A 26,078-nucleotide genomic window follows, 5' to 3' on the forward strand; every position below is an offset into this window, starting at 1 on the left:
AAACAGTACATATTTGTCTCATCTCATTCCCTAAGTACCTCAGATTACTGGGGTGCTTGGTCAAGAGCAGTGTTCAGTTGTTGGACTGTTTCGAGGACCTTTGCCTCCAGATTGGAACTTAATAGGGAGCCTTTGCTTCCAAGAGTTTGAAGGTTCTTCAGGGCAGGTCATGGAGGAGTAAATTTTTGTAAGGATGATTTTTGTTGTTGTTGTTTTTTTAAGGAAAGGTCAAACTAACTTGTTAGCTTCATTGGAATTATGGATTAAACAAAAATATATCCATCTATTTGTAAGTATTCATTGTAAAAATGTGGCTGAAATGCTCTTATGATAGTTATGAGCATCTCCTTCTATATATGCAAGTTTTGAAAGGTGAACAGGGCTTCTAATTCTGGCTCCTCCACTTGTCTGCTGTGTGACCTTGGCAAGTCACTTCACTTCTGTATGCCTCAGTTACCTTATCTGTTAAATTGGGGATAAGACTGAGCCTCATGGGGGACAGGGACTGCATCCAACCTGATTAACTTATATCTACCCTAGTCCTTAGAAAAGTACTTAAGAAATACCATTAAAAAAAATGAAACATTGCTTTCTTGGTCTAAAATATGAATTTCTCTGTTGCTTTGAGGCAATTTAATCACTGTTTTGGAATATTCATCAGTAGTGTTTTATTGACTGCTTATTGTTGGAAAGGGCACTGTACTAAACACCAAGGAGAATGTAATGCAGGTAATCGAGTGCCTACCGTGTGCAGGGTACTGTATTAAGTGCTTGGGAGAGTACAGCACAATATAACAGATACATTCCCTGCCCACAATGAGTGTACAGTCTAGAGGAGGAGATATAGCATTCATATAAATAAATAAATTACAGATCTGTAGCTAAGTATTGCGGGCTTGGAGGCGGGAGTGGTAAATAAAGGGAGCAAGTCAGGCTATGCAGAAGGGAATGGGAAAAGAGGAAATGAGGGCTTTGTCAGGGAAGGCCTCTTGAAGGAGACGGGTCTTCAATAAGGCTTTGAAGGCGGGAGAGTCATTGTTGGATATAAAAAGGGAGGGCATGGTGAGAGGTCAGCAGTGGGAAGCAGCGTGGCTCACTGGAAAGAGCCTGGGCTTCGGAGTCAGAGGTCATGGGTTCGATTTCCGGCTCTGCCACTTGTCAGCTGGGTGACTGTGGGCGAGTCACTTCGCTTCTCTGTGCCTCAGTTCCCTCATCTGTAAAATGGGGATTAACTGTGAGCCTCACGTGGGACAACCTGATTACCCTGTATCTACCCCAGCGCTTAGAACAGTGCTCCGCACATAGTAAGGCTTAACAAATACCAACATTATTACATTATTAAATGGACAAGATCGAAGTACAGTGAGTAGGTTGGCATTAGAGGAGCAAAGTGTGAGAGCTGGGTTGTAGTAGGAGAGAAGCAAGATGAGGTAGGAGGGGAAAGGCGATGGAGTGCTTTAAAACAAATAGTAAGGCATTTCTTTTGGATGTGGAGGTAGATGGGCAGCCACTGGAGGTTCTTGAGGAGTGGGGAAACATATCTTGAATGTTTCTGTAAGAAAATGATTTTGGCAGCAGATTGAGATATGGACTGAAGTGGGGAGAGACAGGAGGCAGGGAGGTCAGCAAGGAGGCCGATACGGTAATCAAGACGGGATAGGATAAATGCTTGGATTAACATAGTAGCAGTTTGGATGGAGAGGAAAGGGTGGATTTTAGTGATGTCGTGAAGCTTGAACCAACAGGATTTAGTGACAGATTGAATAAATGGGTTGAATGAGAAAGAGGAATCTAGAATAACACCAAGGTTATGGGCTCGTGAGAGAGGAAGGACGGTGGTGCTGTCTGTAGTGACGGGAAAGCCACTGTGAGGACAGGGTTTGGGTGGGACGATAAGGAGTTCTCTTTTGGCATGTTAAGCTTGAGGTGACGGGAGGACATCGAAGTAGAGATGTCTTGAAAGCAGGAGGAAACGTGACACTGCAGAGAGAAGGAGAGACATTGGGGCTGAAGTTGTAGATTTGGGGATCATCTGCATAGAGGTGGTAGTTGAAACCATGGGAGAGAATGTGCAAGGGGACCCAGGACTGAAGAAAAGCCGCCGTTAGGGGGTGGGAGGCAGAAGAGGAGCCCACAAAAGGAACTGAGAATGAGTGGCCAGAGAGATAGGAGGAGAACCAGGAGACAAGAGTGTCAGTGAAGCCAAGGTTGGATAATGTTTCCAGGAGAGGAGGGCGGTTGACAGTATTGACGGCAGCTGAGCGGCCGAGGAGGATTAGGATGGAGTGGAGGCTGTCGGATCTGGCGAGAAGGAGATCACTGGAGACCTTTGAGAGGGCGGTTTCTGTGGAGTGACGGGGACGGAAGCCAGATTGCAGGGGGTCAAGGAGAGAATTGGAGGAGAGGAACTTGAGACAGTGGGTGTGGACAACTCACCCAGGGAGTTTGGGGAGGAATGGTAGGAGGGAGATGGGGCGATGACCGTGGGGAGCCGAGGGGTCAAGGGAGGGTTTTTTTGAGGAGAGGGGAGACATGAGCATGTTTGAAAGCAGTGGGGAAGAAGTCATCGGAAATATGGTCTATCCTCAAGGAGGTAAAAATCTAACTGGGTAAGGAGGCAGTAATAAATTGTATACATACAGTGGGAGCAGGGGAAAATATGTACATTCAACAGGTAGCAGCAAGAGTATGGAAAATGAATGAACAAGGGGAATTTGTAAATTGCTAGACTCACGATGGTAAAAGTTTGCCATGGAAATGACTTAGCCAGGAATGGAAGAAATTAGGAGTGCCAATTTCAGGGCCTGAGTTTTCAAGAATATATTCAACATTCTTGAGTCATTTGAATACTGTAGTAATACAAATGAAGTATCATTCTGAGCTAGTTGATATTTTGGTAGCTCTAACTAGACATTCCTCAGCGACGTTGAAACGAGAAAGGAGCCCACTCAGCTGTTTGCCCATGAATTTTCCTTGTGGCTCAGCGGTGGGATGTATGTATGATTTCGTTTTAAATAAACTCATATCATGTATAGTAATAATAGTTCTGTACTCAAAGGACAGAAATCCTCTCTGGAAAAACGTCATTGAAATATTCAAATTGTAAATTCGAGCTGACCTGATGTTTTAAAGTATAAAACAGATGAACAGATTAACCGACTGTCCAATAGCAATTTCTCTGATGTAAAGTTCAGTCCTCAATAATGTATAACCTCACTGAAGCACAAACTGACTTTTCAATAAAATATCCTGTTTGCCCCAGAGAGAAGGGAAAGGGCCCGTTCAGAAACTAATGATGACAGATGGCTGGCTATTGTGTTACATTTATAATCTATTGTACTTTGAACAAATATTAAAGCAATAATACTTTTGTAATTGACTTAAGTATGGTTTCAGAAAGTATTTTTTGTCATTTATATCAAGGTTCATGCCCATGTGCATGTTTGTTTTTAGTGGAATTCTCAATATTTAATGTTTGTTTACAGGGATAATCCACTTTAAACTGCCATAAACTGGGTGGTTTTTTTCCATTTTTGACACTACAGTGCAACATTTTGAATTGAAATGGTCCATAATAGTTCTTTTTTTTGCTTTTCCATAACAACATGAGCACTAAATTATAGCTGTGCAATTATGTAAACAATGGAAATGCTTCCAGAATGAATCCTTCCTTTTAAATTTTCATTTTGTGTAATTGTTAAAAGGTTTGGAGCCATAATAAACAAAATCATTTTACACATTTATCGTTGTAAAGGTCAATTATGAAAGAACTAAAGAAACAACACTATACAAAATGAATAAACCAATTTCTACTGCCGTCACCATATGTTTTTCTTATTGCTTGTGTTTTTCCAGTTACTGTGTACATAGCATTCAATTAAAGAGATTCATTTACCAGTCTGAATAGTTAGTGTTTATAGAACTGTGCTTTGAAGGAAAGGAAACAACACGCATCTGTTTGAATTACCTGATTTTTGGACGATCACTGATAAAGGACAGATGTTCTCACTTGGTTACTTTCTCATAAACCTGAACCTTTTGATAAGCCAGCAACCCACTGAATTACTTTCTTGAAATCTGTCTTTTAGCACTCAATACCCACAGATCATTTAATCAAAAAATATGTGAGAAAAATTCTAGTCATAAAGTGAATAAGTGAATTTTGCAGGACAATTTTTTTTTATTTAAAATCAAAACACTAAAGGGATTTCTGTTCATTTGAACCACTGAGGTTTGAACGATTGTCTTTTAAACTCACTCTTTTACAGACTTCAGTAGAGTTGGGTCCGTCTAGTGTTACAGAGAAGAATATCATTTTTGTTACCGGTCGGAAAGCCTAACGCACGTGTCTTTAGTTTCTGGAAGGCCTTGTGTTAGTGTAAACTCATTTTAAATAGTGATGTGAATTAGCGGGCAAAGCCAGTGTATATCTCACATAAATACAAGCATGGCATTTTCATAGTTACTTTTGTTAGCCTTTTTGAAGCAATTATCAATGGTATATGCTGAATGGCACATAGGATTCTATGTCTTGTGTCAGGGAAAGTCAGATTCAGGTCATTTGAGACAAGTCAGTACTTTGATATTCAATCATCAAAAGCCCAATCATGCCTAAGACCTCCACAACTAAATCCTAGGTGGCCTTAACCCTGCTCATAATTAGTTTGTTCTCTGATCCCAGCGTTTGAGGTGTTGATTTAATTTTAGGATGTCATTGATTGGACTTGAAATTTTTGGCTTTAGGTGACTCGTCATATTCTGAGATTAGATTGGGTTTTAGCCTGTTAGACACAGTCTAAATTGTGAAATAACAATAATAATAATAATAATAATGATAAGTAACATTTAGTAGCATAATAAGTAACATTTAGTCTGTCCCCCCCCCGACTGTAAACTCAGTGTGGGCAGGAAACGTGTCTATCACTTCCATTGTAATATACTCTCCCAACCTTGTAGTGCAGTGCTCTGCACACAGTAAGTGCTCCGTAAATACCATTGATTGATTTAGCTACATTCTTTTATAAAACTGAACTTAGAAATCCATTATGTAAAGTGTTTCTGGCTGCCTCTTTGAGATAAGACTCATCATTTTACTCCACTTGTATTTCAGTCCATGTCAGTGGTATTTATTGAATGCTTACTGTACACAGAGGATTGTATTAAGTGCTTGGGAGAGTACAATATGATAAAGTTGGTAGAGGTGATCCCTGCCCCCAGAGAGCTTAGAGTTTACAGGGGGAGCTCACCGTCTTCATTCTCGTCTGTCCTTCTAACATCCCTATGATAAGCAGAAGCAATAGATATCGATATCCCTAATGTTCAAATGGGGACCCGAGGCCCTGGAGAAATTGGTTTGCACGAGGTCACACCAGGTGCCAAACTGAAAGTAGCACCACATCTCAAACAAATGGTTTCCCCCTGCAACCGTTACAGTACCTCCTTTTCTCATTTTCCTTCATATATAGTTTTGTGGATGCCTCGCCAACTGTCTGGAGGGAACTAGTCAGTGGGTTTTGTCATTATGCGGGGGTGACCTCTGGAAGGGGTAGAGGAGAGCAGGAGCAAGTTCTGGGGCAGAGAAGGGTCTGTGGGGACCCTTTTGCCGTGTCTCTCTCAAGTTCTTCTAGGCATTTATTGAACACTTCCTGTACATAATGCTTTGTGCAGAGCACTGTACCAAGTGCTGGGGAGAGTATAATACAACAGAATTGGTAGACACATCCCCACAATGAGCTTACATCTAGAGAAGATGGCAGACATTAATATAAATACTTTATAATATATAATTTGTGTCCCAAGCCTCGGTGACACTGAAGTGGGCAGGCTCTCCTGATCCATTGCAAATTAATACAATAAGTGTGTGAACTGAACTCCTTCTAGGAAGTGGTATTACCCTGCCACAACCCCATTCAAGCCAAATGTTCATCTGAGCCATGTATATTTCTTTCTCCACAGATGTTGAAAATCCTTTGGCAGTGCGTTCTATTCCATACCGAACACAAGTAATGGGAGTTGGGAGCCGTTTTTAGACTTCTGGCCTTCGGGAGGGGAATAGCAAGTTTATAAACAGGCTATTCAGCCAATTGATGGTATTTTTTGAGGGCTTACAGTGTGCAGAACACTGCACTAAGCCTTTGGGAGAGTACAATACAATAGAGTTGGTAGATATGATTGCTGCCCAAAAGGAGCTTGAAGTCCAGAGGAATGGACAGATAATCACTTTTAAAAGAAGCAGCATGATGTAGTGGATAGAGCATGGGCCTGGGAGTCTGAAGGTCCTGGGTTCTAATTCTGACTCCACCCCTTGTCTGCTCTGTGACCTTGGGCAAGTCATTTTACTTCTCTGGACCTTATCCGTAAAATGGGGGTTGAGACTGCGTGCCTCACGTGGGACAGGGACTGTGTTCAACTCAATTTGCTCGTATCCACACCAGCACTTAGAACAGTGTCTGGCACATGGAGAAGCAGCGTGGCTCAGTGGAAAGAGCACGGGCTTTGGAGTCAGGGCTCATGAGTTCGAATCCCAGCTCTGCCACTTGTCGGCGGTGTGACTGTGGGCAAGTCACTTCACTTCTCTGTGCCTCAGTTCCCTCATCTGTAAAATGGGGATTAAGATTGTGAGCCCCACGTGGGACAACCTGATTCCCCTATGTCTACCCCAGCGCTTAGAACAGTGCTTGGCACATAGTAAGCGCTTAACAAATACCAACATTATTATTATTATTATTATTATTACATAGTAAGCTCTTATCAAATGCCATAATTATTTTAAAAGGGGCTGCTACAAGGGCTGTTGTCTCTTGGGCACTGAAGACATCAATATTGACTAACAGTTAATGGTGGTTTGTCAGGAAGGATTGAGGGAAGAGAGAGGAGGCATAACCAGCTGTCATCAGAACATGCAATTGAATTTTGTTTTCAGTAACAGTGACGAGATGTGTTGAGCCATGTATACTCTTACCCCAACTCTATAGACTGTAAACTCGTTAATGTGTCTGTTAATTCTGTTGCATTGTACTCTCCCAAACCCTTAGTACAGTGTTCTGCACATAGTAAGCGCTCAATAAATACATTGATTGATTGACTCCAAGTAGTCATTGGCTTGCGAGGCAAGATGGCTAACAGGACTATATACCAGACCACCACTCTCTCCACCTTCAAAGCATTATTAAGGTCACATCTCCTTCAAGAGGCCTTCTCTGATTAAGTCCTCAGGCTCGCTCTCCCCGTTGTATCGTCTTTGCACCTCAATCTGTGACCTTTAGACATTTGGTACTCTTCCCACCACTAACCCACGGGGATTATATTCTTTAAATTATATAATGAACTAATATATTATTATACTATTATTACTATTCTACCAATACTATTACTGTTATATTTTTATATATATATAAATTATGTAATAGGAATCATTCATATTAATGCCTATTAATTAATGTCTCCCCTTCTAAACTGTAAGCATGTTATGAGCAGGGAACGCGTCTGCTGATTCTGTTTTATCATACTTCCCCAAGTGCTTAAAATAATGCCCTGCACACAGTAAGCGCTCAATAAATTAAATTGATTGATTGACTAGTGGGTGCCATCCCTGATGACTGTGCAGAAAAATCTTCCAGTCCTCCAGAGCAGAAGATGCTATTGGGCCCTCACCTTCCAACATAAATCACTGTTGAGTGTGGTTCTCACCTTTGCAGTTCTAATAAATCAATCGTATTTATTGAATACTTATTCTGTGCAGGGCACTGCATTAAGCACTTGTAAGAGTTGGGGACTTTCTTGTAACATTAGGAGAATTGGGGATGTGGAACAAACAAGTCTCAGATGGAGAGATACTCTAGACGAACTGGAAGTAACCACCAACAGTTTGAAAGGTGGGTAGAGGCCAGAGAAGATAGTGTGTTGTTTTTTTTTTAAAAAAAGAGAGAGAGAGAGAAAGAGAAAAAGGAGAACCTTTTCAAGAATGTAAAATTGGATGGGAGACTCCCTCTAGAGATGCCCCAAGCCCTATTGCTAATTCCGCCTCTCAATCTCCTCCTCCTTTCCGTAACAACTCTGGAATCGATCTTGGGGAGCATAATCTCTGGAATGTTAAGGACCTCCATGTGAGCCCCCCTGAGCTTCTCAGCAATTGGGGGGTCCCTCTAGCACTGTCGAAGTTCCTTTGTTCCCAGAAGTTCACCAATGGGAGTTATCCTTACACCACAACAACAGACTCTTCAGAGCTACAACTCACTGCCTCCCATAGAGAACTGATACCCAGGGAAATCTTTTAAGAGAAGTTTGAAGTCTTTGTCTTTGGCCTCTTTCTACCCAGGGGTGGATGATTACCTACGGACACACCACAGAGTGTGCCTCTGTAGGAAGTAGCATATATTTTCCGGAGGGTTTGCCGATAATGGGCTTCACTTTACAACTGTAAAGCCAGCCACTCTGTCGTGACTCTAAGTCTGATTTTTCTGTTTGGTTACCCATCTGGCCAAAGAAAAGCACTCAAAAGGCTTAGCAGAGATAAAGTTTTCTTAAGAAATTAGTGTGTTTTGTGGTACCTGAAAAGATGACTGGATAACAAACTTGTTCTCTGCCCTCGTTCCTATTAACTTGTGTTGTTCATTTTCTCTCCCAAGAAGCATTAGGGCTAGTGGAAAGAGCACGGGCTTGGGAGTCAGCGGTCACGGATTCTAATCCCAGCTCCGCCACTTGTCAGCTGTGTGACTTTGGGCAAGTCACTTAACTTCTCGGTGCCTCAGTAACATCATCTGTAAAATGGGGATTAAGATTGTGAGCCCCACGTGGGACAACCGCATTACCCAATATTTACCCCAACGCTTAAAACAGTGCTCGGCACATAGAGCTTAACGAATACCATAATTATTTATATGCAGTCAAACTACAAAGAGAAATTTGACCCTGGATAATAAATATCATTTGTGGCAATTATTCAGATAAGAAGATTACTATTTTAGCCAACATTTTAGCGACCTTTCTTGGCCCACACACTAAGCCCCCTTTGGTAATGGAACCCGAAACTTTCTCTTCATATCCTTGAGGAGCCTGGCTATACCTCCTAATTGTTATGTTATCTTGTAGGTGGTAGGGCTGAGGTAGGTGAGCCATCTGCTCCTGCCCTCCCAGTTGTATCTCCTTGCTTTTTAGGAGCCGGTCCAGTTAAGGAGATTGGCAAAGGTCCAGGAAATGGGTTGGAGACCGAGCAATTCTTAATTTCATCAGTCTGTAGATCCCTAGAAAGAATAGCGACTGTTATTTTCTCCAAAGTTTTTAAATCTCTTACCACTGCGCAGTGGAATCTTGCCGGCAAAATATGTCGTGGGTTGTCCGAGACATTCGTTTAGAAACAAAGGAATCGGCTTTCTGGGTTTGGTGGCTAAAAGAAGAGCTCTTCAGTTCTCCCAGCCTGGTTCGAAATATAATTCCCCAAATAAGAATGCAGATTCCAATGATGGAAAGTGCTTGTTTGTTTTCATAAGGGTGTTAATGGAAAATTTAAAAAATAAAAATGGGTGCAGAGTGTAGCTTCCAGTTTTAACAGATGGAATTAACACAAGCACAACAAAGTTAACATCGTGAGTGTTTGCATTATTAATCTTCAAATATGCTACATTATGCTACCTTTTTAGCCAGGTTTGCACAAATCCTTTCATTGCAGCATATGTCAACAGAAATGTTCTCCCATCTGCTGCTGTAGTGCTGGATGCCTGATATGCAGAGACAAGGGCACAGCACAATACCTAACTCTGTTAGTAATTACAGGTGTGTTGTGAGAAGCCCAGTGCATTAATCAGACCCTTAATTATGGAAAAGGTGGATCTTTTGTTCTGCCCTGGGAGCACAGTTCCCCCCTCCACACACACTTTATAAGCTGTAGCACCCATCTGCTCAGCCTCTTAGACTGTTTGCCTTGGCTGTTATTGACTTTAAAATGTATCAAAGGAAGTGATTAAAGCAGGTTTAAACATTAACTTGAAAACAGCATTAAAACTCACTTGTGGGGGACAGTCTGCTGAAATGTCATATTTTAAAATTATTTTTAAACTTTTGATGTATTCTTTTGTTGCCTTAATCGTCCTTAAAAGTCCTAAAGGAATAGCCAGTCCGATTTTAGAGGAATTGGTGGTCCCAGTATAGAAAGAAATAAGCCCTTAACATGGGAGGAAGGATATTATGCGATTGAAGGGAAATCGCCTCCCTCCTTATATCATAGAATAAAACTGTGTTGTTAAAAAGGCATTTGTTGTAAAATAGAGGGACAGAGTGTTCACAGATGAGTAGCAGCCTGGAACTCTTGGTAGTCGTTTTGAATTTTAAACATCAGGGTATTTCTCAGCTATTGCAGGAGATTTTTATCAGCCGTGTCTGTGAAAAGATGCTGGTTGACTAGATGAGAGAGAAGCCATCTTAAATAATTTGTTTCAGTATGGTAGTACCAGAGCCTAATGGAAGTCATTACTGCTTGATTAATGTGTATAATCATAAAATCCTAAAGAAAATCATTCTGTGGTTTTATCTTGGGTCCAGTCCTATGTCAAGTGTAAACCCATCCTTCATGTACTTTTTAGGATATCGAGTTACCATAAAAGTGAAACCTGCTACTTACAAGTAGATGACTATCCGTTATTTTTTTTAATTTAAAGTAATGCGTTAATTTTTCTGGCTTGGCAATAACTGAAAAAAATCAACTTTATTCAGTCACTCTAAGATCATGGATTTAATGTAATAGGATTTAATGTTGCCTTCTGGGTGCCATTTTCTGTACTGAGCATTTGGGAAGTACAAAATAAGGAAGTGACACATTCCCTGCCTACAAACAGCTTACACTCCAAGAAGGAAGACAGATATAAAAATATTTACAGAGTAATATATAAAAATACATAGGTGAATGTACAATAAATATATTTTCATAAGTGTGGACGGTGAGCATAAATGAGGACATAATTGCTAGAGTTGGCAAGTGGGTTTATATGACATAGGATGTTGAGAATTTATTGGCAGAAGCATGTTGGAGGAGGTAGTCCTCCAGGAGGATTCTGAATATGGGGAGGGCTCTGGTTTGTTGAGTTTGAAAAGACAGAGTTCCAAGCTCGGGGAATGGCATGAGAGAGTGAAGAGAGTTGAGAGGATAGAGAGTGAGGTAGTTAGAAAGCTATCTTACGAGAAATGAAGAGAGTGAGTTTAGGAGTAGTGGATGAGGAAAGTATAAAGCTCAAGAGAGAGGGTGGAGAACCTGGAAACTGATTGTCTAGAACTTTTTCTTGGATCAGTGGGACTTGGGGAGCCAGTGAAGAGTTTTAATGAGAGGAGAGATGTGTGCTGAACAGTGTCCCAGGAAAACAATCCGTGATGCAGATTGATCCGTGATGCGGTACAGATTGATGAGGGGAGGAGCTGATATTATAGTCTAAGTGCAATATGACCAGAGCTTTCACAGAATGGTGATAGTTTGGCCTATGGCCCAGAACACCTTCCCTCCTCATATCCGACAGACAGTTCTTCTTCCCCATTTCAAAGCCTTATTGAAGGCACATCACCTCCAAGAAACCTTCCCTGACTAAGCCTTCTTTTCCTTTTCTTCAATTCCCTTCTGTGTCATCCTGACTTTATTCATCCTTTATTTATCCTCCCTCCCAGCCCCACAGCACTTATGTACATATGTGTAATTTATTTGTGTTAATGTTTATCTCCCCCTCTAGACTATAAGCTTGTTGTGAGCAAGGAATGTTTCTATTTTATTGTACTCTCCCAAGCACTTAATACAGTGGCCTGTACACAATATGAGCTAAATAAATACAGTTGACTCAGCACGGTGCTCTGCACACAGTTACATGCTCAATAAATGCCACTGATTGATTGAGGAAAAACTAGGAATGACCCAGAGGTTGTGAGTTTCTGGGACAGGGAGGATGGTGGTGTTATTAACTGATATGGTAAAGATTGGAGGGAGAGTAAATTTAGGAAGGAAGATGAGATGTGTGGTTTTAGACATGTTATATTTGAGGTGCCAGCTGGACATGGGATGTCCAGTGGAGCTATCATGGGGCAAGGAGAGATGAGGAATTTCAGGTTTAGTTGAAAGGTAAGTGCTGGAGAAAGACTAAATGGAAATCATTTCAGCTCGATGAAATATATATTTATTCATAAAATCTTCAATCAATTAATGGTCCTTTTTGGGTGCTTTCTGTGTGCAGAGCACTGGACTAAGCACTTGGGAAAGTACAACATAACAGAGTTGGTAGATGCAATCCCTGCCTACAATAAACCAATCAATCAATTTGTATTTACTGAGCATTTAATGGGTGCAGAACCCTGCACCGAGTACTTGGGAGTGTACAGTATAACAATATAATAGAGTTGGCTTACAAACTATGGGGGGAGACAGACATTGAAAGAAATGACAGATAGGGGGAATAGAATATGTATGTAAGTGCTGTGGGGCTGGGATGACTATCAGAATGCTTAAAGGATACACGGTTGAGGGGATGGTGGATAGGGGAAGTAAAGATCTTAGTCTGGGAAGGCCTTTTGGAGGAGACGTGATTTTAGGAGGATTTTGAAGGAGGGGAGTGTGGTGGACCATAATATATGAAGTGGGAGGGAACTCCAGGCCCGAGGGAGAGTGTGGGCAAAGGGTTCAAATTGAGATAGATGAAATCGAGGTATAGAGGGTAGGTTGGTTTTAGAGGAGCAGAGTGGATTGTAGTAGATCTGTGAGGTTAGGAAGGAAGGGGAGAGCTGATTGAGTTCCCTAAAACCAGTGGTAAGGAGTTCCTGTTTGATTTGGAGTGAGGGGATAAGGACTGAGTGATTGTTCAGAAAAATGATTTAGGCAGTAGACTGAAGTATGGAATGAAGAGAGGAGACAGAGAATGCAGGGAAGTCTGCGAGGAAGCCGATGCGATAGTGAAAGCAAGAAATGAGTGCGTGGATCAGCATGGTAGCAGTTGGAATGGAGAGGAAAGGGTGGATTCCAGTCTTATGTCAGGTGTAGCTCACCCCTGGGATACTTTCTAGGATATCTATTTATAATCTGCCAATTACAAGAAGGTGACTCCATTACTTTTTTAAAAAAATTTAGGGAAATACATTAATATTCCAAAATTAGACATACTAAAAAAAAGGCGTTGGATGAGGTGGATAGGGGGAGATCACAAGTGCAGGTCAGAATTCTTGGTTCTAATCCCAGCTTTACTGCTGATCTGGGGGATCTTGGACCAGCCATTTTGCTCAGTTGAGCCTCAGTTTACCCATCTGTAAGGATTGGATCACTACCCTCAGACCCTTGTCATTGTAGGCAGGGAACATATCTACCAACTCTGTTATATTGTACTCTCCCAAGTGCTTATACACAGCAAGTACTCAATAAATATGATCGATTCATCGATAGAAATATTGTGAAGAGAAGGAAGATGATATGAAAAGGGAACTATGCAGATATTCTTTTAGGTTTATCATCAAAACGGACATTGACTGTTTCAGCATCCAGTGTCTTTACTTCTTCGGGTAGTTTCCATCCTGCTCCTTCCTCCTCCAGCAAAAGTTAAATTTCCAAACTTTCTCTTTTTTCTTCAGGATATTTTAAACACTGTCATAAGGCACTGTCCACCCCGATTTTTCTTCTTGGGTTTACCTGGCTTCACAATGCTGATAGGAGACTTCATCACAGCTGCAGCCAGAGTCCTCAGTACAGACATGTTGGAGGTAAGTATGACAATGCTCGACATCCAAGTTCCCAAGAGATTGCTGGGTCCCTAACAAGGTTCAGATTTCTCCACTCCTAACAGGTGTTGACTCATTAGTGCAATGTGAAACTGGGCTCTCAGGGTAGATACCATGGCAGCTGATGTGTGAAATTGTAGGATAAGGTGACATACGAGTATTACAAAGGTGTTTCATCAAAAGGCCAGAGTGTGAGGAATCATATCCTCACTAATATTGCTGCACATTTATACACTAAAAAACAGGACTTGGATTTCAGAACCTCATTAGTTTCTTAGGAAAAATGAAAAAAATACAAGCCTAGAAAAGGGTCACAAAACACAGAGTGTCAGGAAAATTCCCCCTTCAGGACTGTTCACGCTCTGTCTGGGGGAAAAGAAATGATATTAAAAAAAAACAGTTCGGTTATGACGCTATTAGAAGTCTTGGGGAAAATTTAATGGAGGCGAGGGCCAAGGGGGTCTCGCTCCTTATCCAGGAACGGTTCCCAGAATGCTTCGGGAAGGCAGGCAGCCGAAGAGTAATCAAGTCAGTTATTGCCAGGAGGCTGTCCGATGTGCGGCTAGCATACGCTGCTGTCCTCGTTAAGCATAACACTGCAAAATTAGGAAACACTGTATTAACTTCTCTCCCTGCCAACTTCGGAGGGGAGACCATTGGGCTGTATATTTATAAATTCAAACGACTCGTGATCTGTTCGTACTATGAACCTTTTAGAGCATTTGCACCATTAATTTGTGACTTTATGTTTTCTTTATTTGATATTATACAAGCAGCATTAAATACCTTGTAATAGGAATGCTGCTGATTTGGCTATTTGAAACATCATCTCTTACATCTCGGTATGATACCCTGAAGGACAGGCACCAGAATCTGAAGGAAACTAAATTGCTGAAAAAAACTTGTGGGATGGGATAGCATTTTTTTCAAGTTAGGACACCTTTTTAGGGGAGTGAGTTGAAAAGAGAAAGGTGGTAAATAGAGGGAGAGATGGAAGGAGAGAAAAGGTGGGAAAGAGAGGAAAACAGGAAGAAAAGGGACAGACAAAGGAAATGGAGCAGGAATAAAGACAGAAGGGATAGAGAAAGGGTGAGAAGAAGAATCCAGGAGGAAAAAATATATCTTGGAGTGGTTCTTGGTCTTCTGGAATAATATACAGAGGAGAAAATGTATCTTGTTGGAATAGTGCTCGGTCATCTGAAAGAATGTACTGACTCTTCAGGGTTCCCCATTTGCACGCATTTTCAGTACCTCCTTTTGGTGAATAGGACATCTTACACTGATCCACAAATGTTTGCCTCTGAATGGCCTTCTGAAAGACTATTTTAATGTTTCAAATAGGGGTCAAAGTGTGAAGTGTGAAGAGGGAGCATTGGAGTGGGAAATTTGTACTATACAGAGATACTTGTGTCAGTAGCTTACAAGTTAATGAAGATTAGGCCATAAATACAGCATTTCCAATCAGACTATCTGGATCATATAAAAATCGGAGTAATTAAGATATTAGAAATTCATCCCTTAGATCATGGTTTTCCCTAAAATGGGAGTATACTCTATCTAGTTTATGATATTTTGTAGGATGTGCATTGGGATAAGCACTTTTTAAAATTATTTTAATAGATAAGGTATTGAGAAGAACTTCTCCAGGTACATCCATCAGTCCATAGGATTTATTGAGCACCTGCTATGTGCAGAGCACTGTGCTAAGTGTTAAATGCTTAAGAGGGTCACTAAACATAAGAATTACCATCCCTGTGGCTGGAGTCCTTATTATCTGTTGGGAGAGACAGATAAAAAATTACTTTCATCCTGAAGGAAAAAGTGAATGGAAAGGTGGCAGATGAATAAGTAGGTGGTTAAATGATGGAGAATATAAATGAATCTGTAGACTGTAAGCTTGTTGTGGTCAGAGAACGGGTCTGCTAATTCTGTTGATTTGTCCTGTCTCAAGCACTTAGTACAGTGTTCTGCACATAGTAAGTGCTCAATAAATATGATTGAGTGATTGAATTTGTACCAAAGTACTAAAGAGGGCTGAGAAAGTTTACAAGTATGATGGAGATTTAAAAAGTAGAGGCTTTTGTAAGCTTCTTCGGGACAGACATTGGGCCTTCTTACTCTACTCTTCCCATGCGCTTTGTGGAGTGTTCTGCACAGAGTATGTGCTTAGCAGATACCACTGAATGATAGATTAAGGCATGCCTGGACACTTCAGTTTCTCTGCAGATCTTGTTGAGTCTGAATCATGATTCCTTTTTTGGTACCATATTCTGTCAGTGTCCTAAAGGACATACTAGCTGTCTTGATTCAGCCTTCTAGTTCTTGGTTTGTCTTTATATCAAAGGGTAGCATGTTACTTGTTTGTATTTTAGTTGTAGATCCTTGGCTTTTTATAGGGTTTTCTAGGTGCAGGCTGGTATATAACCCTGGCCTTTTTCAGTCTGGTTGTCGGTCCATTGCGTTTTCCTGATTCTGAGAAATAATTCAAAATCATCTTCATGTCTTCTTGTGTGTTTTCGGTCAGACTCTTTAGGGTATCCGAGCTTCAGTGAAAACGATTGGATGATTTTCGGTGTTGCTCCCAAATGCGGAGTATAGTGCTCTATTACACTAGTAATGATAGTAATGGAATTTGATCAAACTCCCACTGGGTGCGATGCACTGCATAAAGAAAGCACTTGGGAAAGTACTTCAGAAGCATGAGATATACTCGCTGTCCCAAGGAGCTTATAGTCTAATGGGGGAGATTTTTGTAAAAGTATTTAATATAGAGACAGCAGAATAAATAATTGACTGTTCAATTGACTATGCATATGTACATAGGTCCTGAGGATAAGTATAAATAATTAAGTGATGGGGGTATCGAATGTGATGATGTGTGTGACTCAAGGCAATAGGAATGAATCAGGGAGGGCTTATTGGAGGAGAAATCAGAGAAGGCTTACTGGAGGAGGCTTTGAACATGGCTTAGAACATAGGCGCCTGTGGTTCGTTGGATTTCAAGGGGCTTTGAAGGAGAGTTCCAGACAGAGAAACAGCAAGAAAACAGAGGTTGAGATTCTAGAGTGACATAGGCTTGAAAGTTAGCTTGGGAAGAATGAAGAGAGCTAATTGGGTAGTAATAATAATAATAATGATGGCATTTGTTAAGTGCTTACTATGTGCCAAGCACCGTTCTAAGCGCTGGGGGGGTACAAGGTAATCAGATTGAGGTAACAGGCACAGAGAAGTTAAGTGACTTGCCCAAAGTCACCCAGCTGACAAGCGGCAGAGCCGGGATTAGTACCCATGACCTGTGATTCCCAAGCCCGGGCTCTTTCCGCTGAGCCACGGTACTCCAGCGAGTGAAGAGAGCAGATATGCTAGTTGGGGAGAATTGGTGAAGAATCTGGAAGTCGATTGTGAGGTATGTTTGCTTGATGTTGAGGGAAATGGCAAGCCATTGGAGGTTTTGAAGAGTGGAGAGATGTGTGAGGGGCCCTGCACAGTTCAGCCGAATATAGTGTAGATTTGAGGGTAGTGAGTCTGAAGACAAGGAGACCAGCGAGAAGGTCGATACAGTAGTTAGGCTGTGTTAATGCAAGAGCTTGGCCTGAGGTGCCAGCTGTTTGGGTGGAGAAAGGGACAGGTCTAAGAAATGTTGGGTAGGAAGAGCCAGCAGGATATAACAGTAGATTGAATGTGAGAGCTAAAAGTCAGTGTTGCTTTGAGGATGACCCTGAGGAAGGGGCTTCTCGAGAAGGGAGGATGGTAATATTATCGACAAAATAGTAAGATCAAATGATAGAGCGTTTAGAAATGAAGATGAGTAGTTCAGATTTAGAACTGTTGATGTTGAGGTGCTTAGTACAGTGCTGTGACATACTAAGTGCTCAATAAATCCGTTTGAATGAATCCAAGAAGCGATGGCCCGAAGGTCAGAGGAAATCCGGAATCGTAGGTTAGTGAGAAGCAGATCCTCCCCCACTACACTGTAAGCTTGCTGTCTACCATCTCTGTTATTTTGTCCTCTCCCAAGCACTTAGTACAGTGGTCTGCACCCAGTAAGCTCTCAATGAATAGAGAAGCAGCGTGGCTCAGTGGAAAGAGCACGGGCTTGGGAGTCAGAGGTCATGGGTTTGTATCCCAGCTCTGCCACTTGTCAGCTGTGTGACTGTGAGCAAGTCACTTTGCTTCTCTGGGCCCCAGTTGCCTCATCTGTAAAATGAGGATGAAGACTGTGAGCCCCACGGGGGACAACCTGATGACCTTGTATCCCCCCCCAGTGCTTAGAACAGTGCTTGGCTCATAGTAAGTGCTTAACAAATACCATTATTATCTTATTCGAAGCCTTACTGAAAACATACCTCCTCCAAGAGCCTTTCTCTGATTAACCCGTCATTTCCCCACCCTATTTGCCATCCCCTCTACTGTTGGGTCTGAACCCGTGAAGCGTTTCGATACGACCCCGCCCACACATCGCTTGGTTATCTATCCTTATATTCTGTTGCTTCCCCTACCTGTAATTGATTTTAATGTCTGTCTCCCCATCTAGACAGAAAGCTCCCTGTGGGCTTGTATCCTGTCTACCAACTCTCTTATCTTGTTCTCTCCCAAGTGCTTAATACAGTGCTGTGTACACAGTAAGCACTCAGTAAAAGCACACATTTGTCAAGTGTTTAGTCTGTGCCACGCACTGGTCTAAGCGGTGGGGTGGATACAAGCAAATCAGATTGGACACAGTCCCTATCCCACGTGAGGCTCACAGTCTCAATCCCCATTTTACAGGTGAGATAACTGAGGCACCGAGAAGTGAAGTGACTTGCCTAAGGTCACACAGCAGACAGGTGGCGGAGCCGGGATTAGAACCTATGACCTTCCGATTCCCAGTCCCGGGCTCTAGCCACTACACCGTGCTGCGTCTCTCTGATTGATCCATTAGGAGAGCGGAATGGGTGAGAGAGACAAGTAGGTGGAGTGGATTCGGTGTGATTTTTTTGGAGAAACAGCTAGCAAGTACGTACAAAGGGTAGAAAGAGCGATGAAGAGGAGATAGGGAAATTTAGGAAGTCCAAGCTGCTCAGTTCCGGTTTTATCAGCAGAATAATTGGCAAGGAAATAGGGGGTTAGGGAGAGGGGCTATAGGAGTACTCGAGGCTGTGGTACCATTCCAGGATTCCCAGCGGACCAGATCGTATTCTGCAGCCATCACCCGGATTGCTTTTTGTGTCTTCTAGCATGTGGTTGAATAGAACAGATGAGAACAAGAGGAGGAAAATGCAAGGGGAATGTTAAGGTTAGAGCACGCTGGCCAGAGGGCTGACCGGACCAGTGAAATGTAATACACTGAAAATGAATATTGCCCAGTTCCATGTTTCCACATTTTCATTACCAATCACCTACCTTTCATCATCGTTATTGTTTTTACTCAAGGCGATCCTTTTCACTTTATCTTTCTTGGGAACTACCCTCTAGTTTCAGCCTGGTATGTGGTGGAAGATATGAATAACCACTGGGCCTCTTGGAGTCAGAGGACCTCGGTTCAAATCCTGGCTCCGCCAATTACCTTATGTAATAATAATATTTATGGTATTTGTCAAGCGCTTACTATGTGCCAGGCACGTACTAAGCACTGGGGTGGATACAAGCAAATTGGGTGGGACGCAGTCCCTGTCCCACATAGGACTCACAGTCTTATTCCCCATTTTTGCAGATGAGCTAACTGAGTTACAGAGAAGTGAAGTGACTTGCCTAAGGTCAAACAGCAAACAAGCGGCAGAGCTGGGATTAGAACCCAGGACCTCCTGACTTCCGGGCCCGTGCTCTATCCATTACACCATGCTGCTTTCCCATTTCCCTGCTGTGTGACCTTGGGCAAATCATTTAATTTTTCTGTGCCTCTGTTCCCTCATCTGCAGAATGGGGATTCAATACCTGTTCTCCCTTGCACTTAGACTGAGGCCCATGTGGGACCTGACGATCTTGTATCTACCCCAGCACTTAGTACAGTGCTTAGTACACTTGATACAGCACATAGTAAGCACTTAAATGCCGTAATTATTATTTTTATTATTATCCTTGCCCAGAGGGGCAGTGATTGTTACTTGGACTATGATCACAGAATGGCCAGTGGTTTCCAGGGGAACTATCAGAGCCTGCTTACTTCCATTTACACAGTTTGTGTTGACCTCCCCACTCGCAACCACACAACAACGGTTGACATACGTAGTTAGGTGATCTGACCAAATAACTCCCTTCGCCAACACTGCAAGAGCTAAACGGCGCTTTCCTGCCCGCTTCCGTGGTGTTGGGTGCTTTGGGTTTTGTTTAAAAACTCCTCAAAGTTTCCAACCTAATGAAAACAAATTGTGTTCTGTGTTTGATTTTTCTTTGGACAGGCCCCTCGTTCAGAAGCTCACACCATTCTTGGTTCTCTTGTTTGCTTTCCAAACATCTACCGGGAAATTCCTGTACTGCAGTCATTTCCCAAAACGGATGCGGTCATCCCAGGATCTGAAGACATCAAAGTAAATTTAAAGTTATTAACGCAGTCTGTCGAATCTTCTAACATTTACAATTCAGTTAAACATGCTAATTAGTTTTTATTTTTCTCTGCCCTTATAGGCTTATCACATATTCAATTGGGAATTTGGGGACAAGCTAATACAGAGAATACCCTCATGAATGCAGAGTTTTATTAATAAAATAAATGCATTCTGTAGGACAGTTGAGGCTTGCGTTTTGTAGGTTTTTAAGGTATTAAATTGAGAGCTGGGTAAATTCAAGAATATCATTTCTTAAGCAGCTTCATCTATTTTTTTTAATAATGTCTATTAGTCATATTTGTTTTACATGCCATTCTTCTCTTCCTCGAGTAACGGCTCCTAACTTTACTGTTAGCTGGATGTACGTACTATACTTGCATTTGTGATGAAATGAAATTATCTGAAGTGGTGTAGAAGAGGCGCATATTCATTCATCTCATCATTGGCAAAATCCTCAAGTACAAATAAAGACGAGTGAACACATATAAATTACCAATTACCTCCTTGAACACTAGAAAAGAAGCATTTGATTCCCTGATTAATGCAGAGCCTAGTATACAGATAATTTATGTTTACAGAAAAAGAATTTTACCATATACTTTATCAGCAAAATTTTTGTCCATAGAAAGTATCAATCTGTTCAAGAAGGGTGTGAAACTATTCACAGGGACTGAATCTGTGATATTTACTTAGAACAAAGTGTTAGGGTGGTTATATTTACATTTATTTATATTTCTGCTATCCAGTCCCTCAATCACCAGTTGAGATCTCTATGGAAGCAGCGTGGCCTAGCGGAAAGAACACCGGCCTCGGAATCTGAGGACCTGGGTTCTAATCCTGTCTCTGCCACTTGCCTACTCTGTGAACTTGGGCAAGTCACTTAACTTCTCTGGACTTCAGTTCCCTCATCTGTAAAATGGGGAGTGGATACCTGTTGTGATTATTAAGAAGTAGAAGAATTGTGGTGTTTAAGTGCTTACTCTGCGTCAAGCACTTTTTTAAGCCCTGGGAAAGATACAAGATAATCAGATCAGACACAGTCCCTGTCTCATCAGACACAGTCCCTGTCTCACACGGGGCTCCCAGTCAAAGTAGGAGGATGAACAGGTATTGAATCTCCATGCTACAGATGAGGAAACTGAGACACCGAAAAGTTAAGTGACTTGTCCAAGGTCATGTAGCAGGCACATCGCAGATCCGGGATGGAACCCAGGTCCTCTGATCCTAGGCTCTTACTCTTTTCACTAGGCCACATTCCTCCTCTATTATTCTCCCTGCTAGGCGTAGTTGATAGAGTGAGCCCGTTGTTGGGTAGGGATTGTCTCTATCCGTTGCCAAGTTGTACTTTCCAAGCGCTTAGTGCGGAACTCTGCACACAGTAAACGCTCAATAAATACGATTGAATGAATGAATAGAGCACGGGCCTGGGAGTCGGAAGGTCAAGAGTTGTAATCCTGGTACTGCCACCTGTTTTCAGTGTGACCTCGGGCAGGTCACTTCACTTCTCTGTGCCTCAATTACCGCATCTGTAAAATGGGGATTGAGACTGAGAGTCCCACGTGGAACAAGGACCGTGCCCAACACGATTTGCTTGAATCCACCCCAGCGCTTAGGTCAGTGCCTGGCACCCAGTTAAAACTTAACAGATACCACAGTTAATATTATTATTGTTATCATTACAATGTACGCCCCGGGGACCTGATGACCTTCTGTCTACCACACGCTTACTACAGTGTTTGACACATAGTGAGTGCTTAACAAATTATTGCTATTCTTATTACCATCATCACCATCACTATTTTCATCCCTAACCACTGGGACGAATCAGCGGAAAGAGCAGTGCTCTGGGAATCGGGAGATCTAGGTACTGACCCTGCTTCTCCCTGTAGCTGGCTAACGTATGCAAAGGCCACCCATGACCTTCCCATTTGGCTGCTTTTCTACCACCTCACTGCTCCTCGAACTCCGTGCCCTGGAGGGAACATATCTGGCAGGGACTAGATTGTCTGAGGGGTGCTATTCAAGCCACTGGTGCTGTGATCAATGTCTCTCCACAGATTCTCTATCCTGAAGTCTCAGGACTGAGACTCATCCATCATTCCTCATGGGAGACTCCGTTATCCCCGAGGGTGACGTCAAGCAGAGTAACCATCTCGCTCTGCCACCAAGCATCCTGGGGGGCTGTGGCTGGAGACAAAATGTTGCCTGAGGATGGGTCACTGGTCTGTCTCAACCATGGCTTTGTTGAGGTTCTTATATTGCTCTCTCACCAGTCGGGAGAAAAAGCCACCCAACCTACGTGTCTTCGCTTTTGCTTGAATTCAGTCATTCAGTCGTATTTTTTGAGTGCTTACTGTGTACAGAGCACTGTCCTAAGCGCTTGAGAAGTACAGTTCAGCAAAAATAGAGGCAATCCCTGCCCACAATAGGCTTGAATCTCCCTAGAGGCTCCAAAAGATCTGTAAACATTTATATTTCCGCTGACGGTCCCTCAATCACCAATCTGTCTTGAGGTTATAATAATAATAATGATGGTGTTTGTTAAGTGCTTACTATGTGCCAAGCACTGTTCTAAGAGCTGGGGAGATATAAGGTAATCAGGTTGCCCCACGTGGAGCTCACAGTCTTCCTCCTCTTCTCATACCTTTCTGGCTATAATAATAATAATAATTTTGGTCTCTGTTAAGCACTTACTATGTGCCAGTCACTATTCTAGGTGCTGGGGGAGATACAAGATAATCGGGTTGGACTCAGACCGTCTCCCACGTAGGGCTCACAGTCGTCATCCCCATTTTACAGAGGAGGGGACTGAGGCCCAGAGAAGTTAAGTGACTTAATAATGTTGGTATTTGTTAAGTGCTTACTCTGTGCAGAGCACTGTTGTAAGCGCTGGGGTAGATACAGGGTAATCAGGTTGTCCTACGTGAGGCTCACAATCTTAATCCCCATTTTACAGATGAGGGAACTGAGGCACAGAGAAGTGAAGTGACTTGCCCACAGTCACACAGCTGACAAGTGGCAGATCCGGGATTTGAACCCATGACCTCTGACTCCCAGGCCCGTGCTCTTTCCACTGAGCCACAAGACTTGCCCAAGGTCACACAGCAGACAAGTGGCAGTCAGGATTAGAACCCACAACCTCTGGCTCCCAGGCCCGTGCTCTATCCACTAGGCCATGCTGCTTCTCATAGGCTGTAAACTGTCTAAAGTTCCTTGGTATCCTATTAGATACACGTCAGCTGACACATGGTCAGCTATGTACGGTGAATGAAATTGAGAACAACATTTTTCCTTTCGTTTTCTAGTGTTACCTCATAAATATTTTACTGAAGAATGCAACAAGTGAGCCAAGTGAAGGCGCAAGGTAAATACTGAATAGGAGATGAAATATTTTAGGATTTTAAGATGCTGCAATTATAAAATATTTTGATTGAAGCAATATATTGAAAACTACAGTGAAAACGCTCTACTGGTTTCTTAAAGTGACATAAATAGAAGCCTTAAAAGAGTAGCTAAGTTTAGTACCGTGTTAAATAAAGCTTCTGAGTCATGTTTCATTTCATGCAATGGGAAGAAAAGTAAGGTATAAAAATATGAAGTCAAAATCTGGGAATATATCTTTTTTCACCTGAATACCTCATCACTCAGTTCTTCGATTCATTACTTATTGGGCGAAACTGCCTAAAACCAGGAGAAATTCAAAATTTAAGTATTTGATATGTGAAATAAATTGGAGGCTATCATGTTTTTCTTGGTGTTCCTGAAAAATTATATCACAAGGATTTCAGGAGAATCGATCAGTCGATCAAACAATGATATTTATTGAACACTTACTATACTAAGTGCTTGGGAGAGTACAACAGACTAGGTAGGTGTGATCCATTCCCTCAAGGAGCCTACAACCTACTGTTTGCCGACCCCTGTACTAAGCATCCTGTTAGTGGACAGCACTGTACTGAGCACTTGAGAGAGAACAATCCCTGACGTCAAGGGTCTTAAACTCTAGTGGGCCATCTGAGTTGTTATTTGGATGAGAAGGGAAAATCCCAAAAGTTAAGTGCAGGGAATAATACTAGATTGAAGAGTATTCCCTGAACAGTCCTCAGTAGTTGTAGGATTAAGATAGCTAAAGCAAATACAGACGCTGAAACCATCCGTGCCTATTGGCCTCCGGTAATGTTGCCGAAAAGGAAAGATTTTAGCTACTGATAAATTGCTTACACTGAGTAGAATAGTTACAGTGGAATCCCTTTGTTATGCCATTTGGTATACCCCAAATTGGAGATACTGAGGAGAGATTGTGACACCCCACCTTCTGAAAAAGGTCATGGCACCTTATAATCGTTGTTATAATTGTCCCCTCTTAGCACTTTGGCCCGCTGTAATCGGCAGGCAAACCCCACTAAAACAGCCTTAGGATATTCAGCAGCCACCCTTGATTATGATTTATACAAATTCGGCATTTACCTTCCCAGTAGGACACTTCAGTGTAGAAGGAATGAAGGTCCTTTCCCCCAGTTGTTTATTTCACCCAGATAAAAACATTTGCAAGTAAAGCAAAGCATGTTTTCATATTAAAGAAAGCAGAAAACCAGGCGTCCTTATTGCTACAGTAACTGAAGGGCTAGTGGGAATGGGGACATAGGAAAATGTGAAATTTGTGGCTCAGAAATTCGTAGAGGAACAACACATCTGTTTAAAGGAGAAATAATAGATTTGGAAAACGTTTTTCAAGAGTGGGTCTTGTAAATTGGACTGAACGACATAAGGATGAGTTAAAGATACGATCAAATCAATAAATAGTATTTATTGAGCATTTTCTCTGTACAGAGCATTGTACTAAGTGCTTGATTATTTAATAGACATGATTATTGCCCTCAAGGGCTTTACAGTCTGATGTGGGAGGGAGGCACTAAAGTAAATTACAGATAAGGAGAAAAAATAGAGTATCAAGTTAGGGTAAAGTTAAGAGTATAAAGTACAATGGGTTGGGGGTGATGTGAGCACCCCTGGCCTTAGATGATTTGGAAATACTGAAGTGGCAGTAGGTGGGAAATAGGCTGGGGAGAAGACCTCCTGAAGGCAATATGATTTCAGAAGGACCCTGAAAATTATTCATTGATTCAATCGTATTTATTGAGTGCTTACGGTGTGCGGAGCACTGTTCTAAGCGCTTGGGAAGTACAATTCAGCAACAGAGACACTCCCTGCCCACAGTGGGTTCACAGTCTAGAAGTTACCTGCCTCCTCCTCCTTCCCCCTCCTCCTCCTCCCTCTTCGTTCAGTCATTCCTTCAGTCGTATTTATTGAGCGCTTACTAGGGGCAGAGCACTGTACTAAGTGCTTGGGAAAGTACAATGCAGTAATAGAGACCATCCCCGCTCCTCCTCCTCCTCTTCCCAACCGCCTCCGCCGCCCCGCAGGCGTTTGAACGGTGGTCTGTTGGATATGAAGAGGGAGGGAATACTAGGCAGAAGGGAGAGCTTGAGCAAGAGGTTTGGTGTAGCAAGTGAGATGAGAAGGAGGCACGTTGAGTTAGGATAGCATGAGAGGAGCAAACCTTTCTAACTGGGGAGTAGTGGGAGCGGAGCAAGGATAAGTAATAATAATATTGTTGGTATTTGTTAAGCGCTTACTATGTGCCAAACACTGTTCTAAGCGCTGGGGGAGATACGAGGTCATCAGGTTGTCCCGCGTGGGGCTCACAGTCTTCATCCCCATTTGACAGATGAGGGAACTGAGGCCCAGAGAAGTGAAGTGACTTGCCCAAGGTCACACAGCTGACAGGTGGCGGAGCCGGGATTAGAACCCATGACCTCTGAC

General features: G+C 42.3%; 1 protein-coding gene across 1 annotated transcript in view; it reads left to right on the top strand.

The window, feature by feature from the left end:
* Positions 1-26,078, top strand: part of RALGAPA2 (Ral GTPase activating protein catalytic subunit alpha 2) — a 368,955-nt gene that overhangs the window by 184,512 nt on the left and 158,365 nt on the right. Inside the window, exons 24-26 of the mRNA XM_029070298.2 lie at positions 13,585-13,713; positions 20,109-20,237; positions 23,561-23,619. Of these exons, the coding sequence (XP_028926131.1) occupies positions 13,585-13,713; positions 20,109-20,237; positions 23,561-23,619 (317 nt within the window). The remainder of the gene's footprint in view (positions 1-13,584; positions 13,714-20,108; positions 20,238-23,560; positions 23,620-26,078) is intronic.

Source organism: Ornithorhynchus anatinus, chromosome 1, assembly GCF_004115215.2.
Source record: "Ornithorhynchus anatinus isolate Pmale09 chromosome 1, mOrnAna1.pri.v4, whole genome shotgun sequence".
Lineage (NCBI taxonomy): Eukaryota > Metazoa > Chordata > Mammalia > Monotremata > Ornithorhynchidae > Ornithorhynchus > Ornithorhynchus anatinus.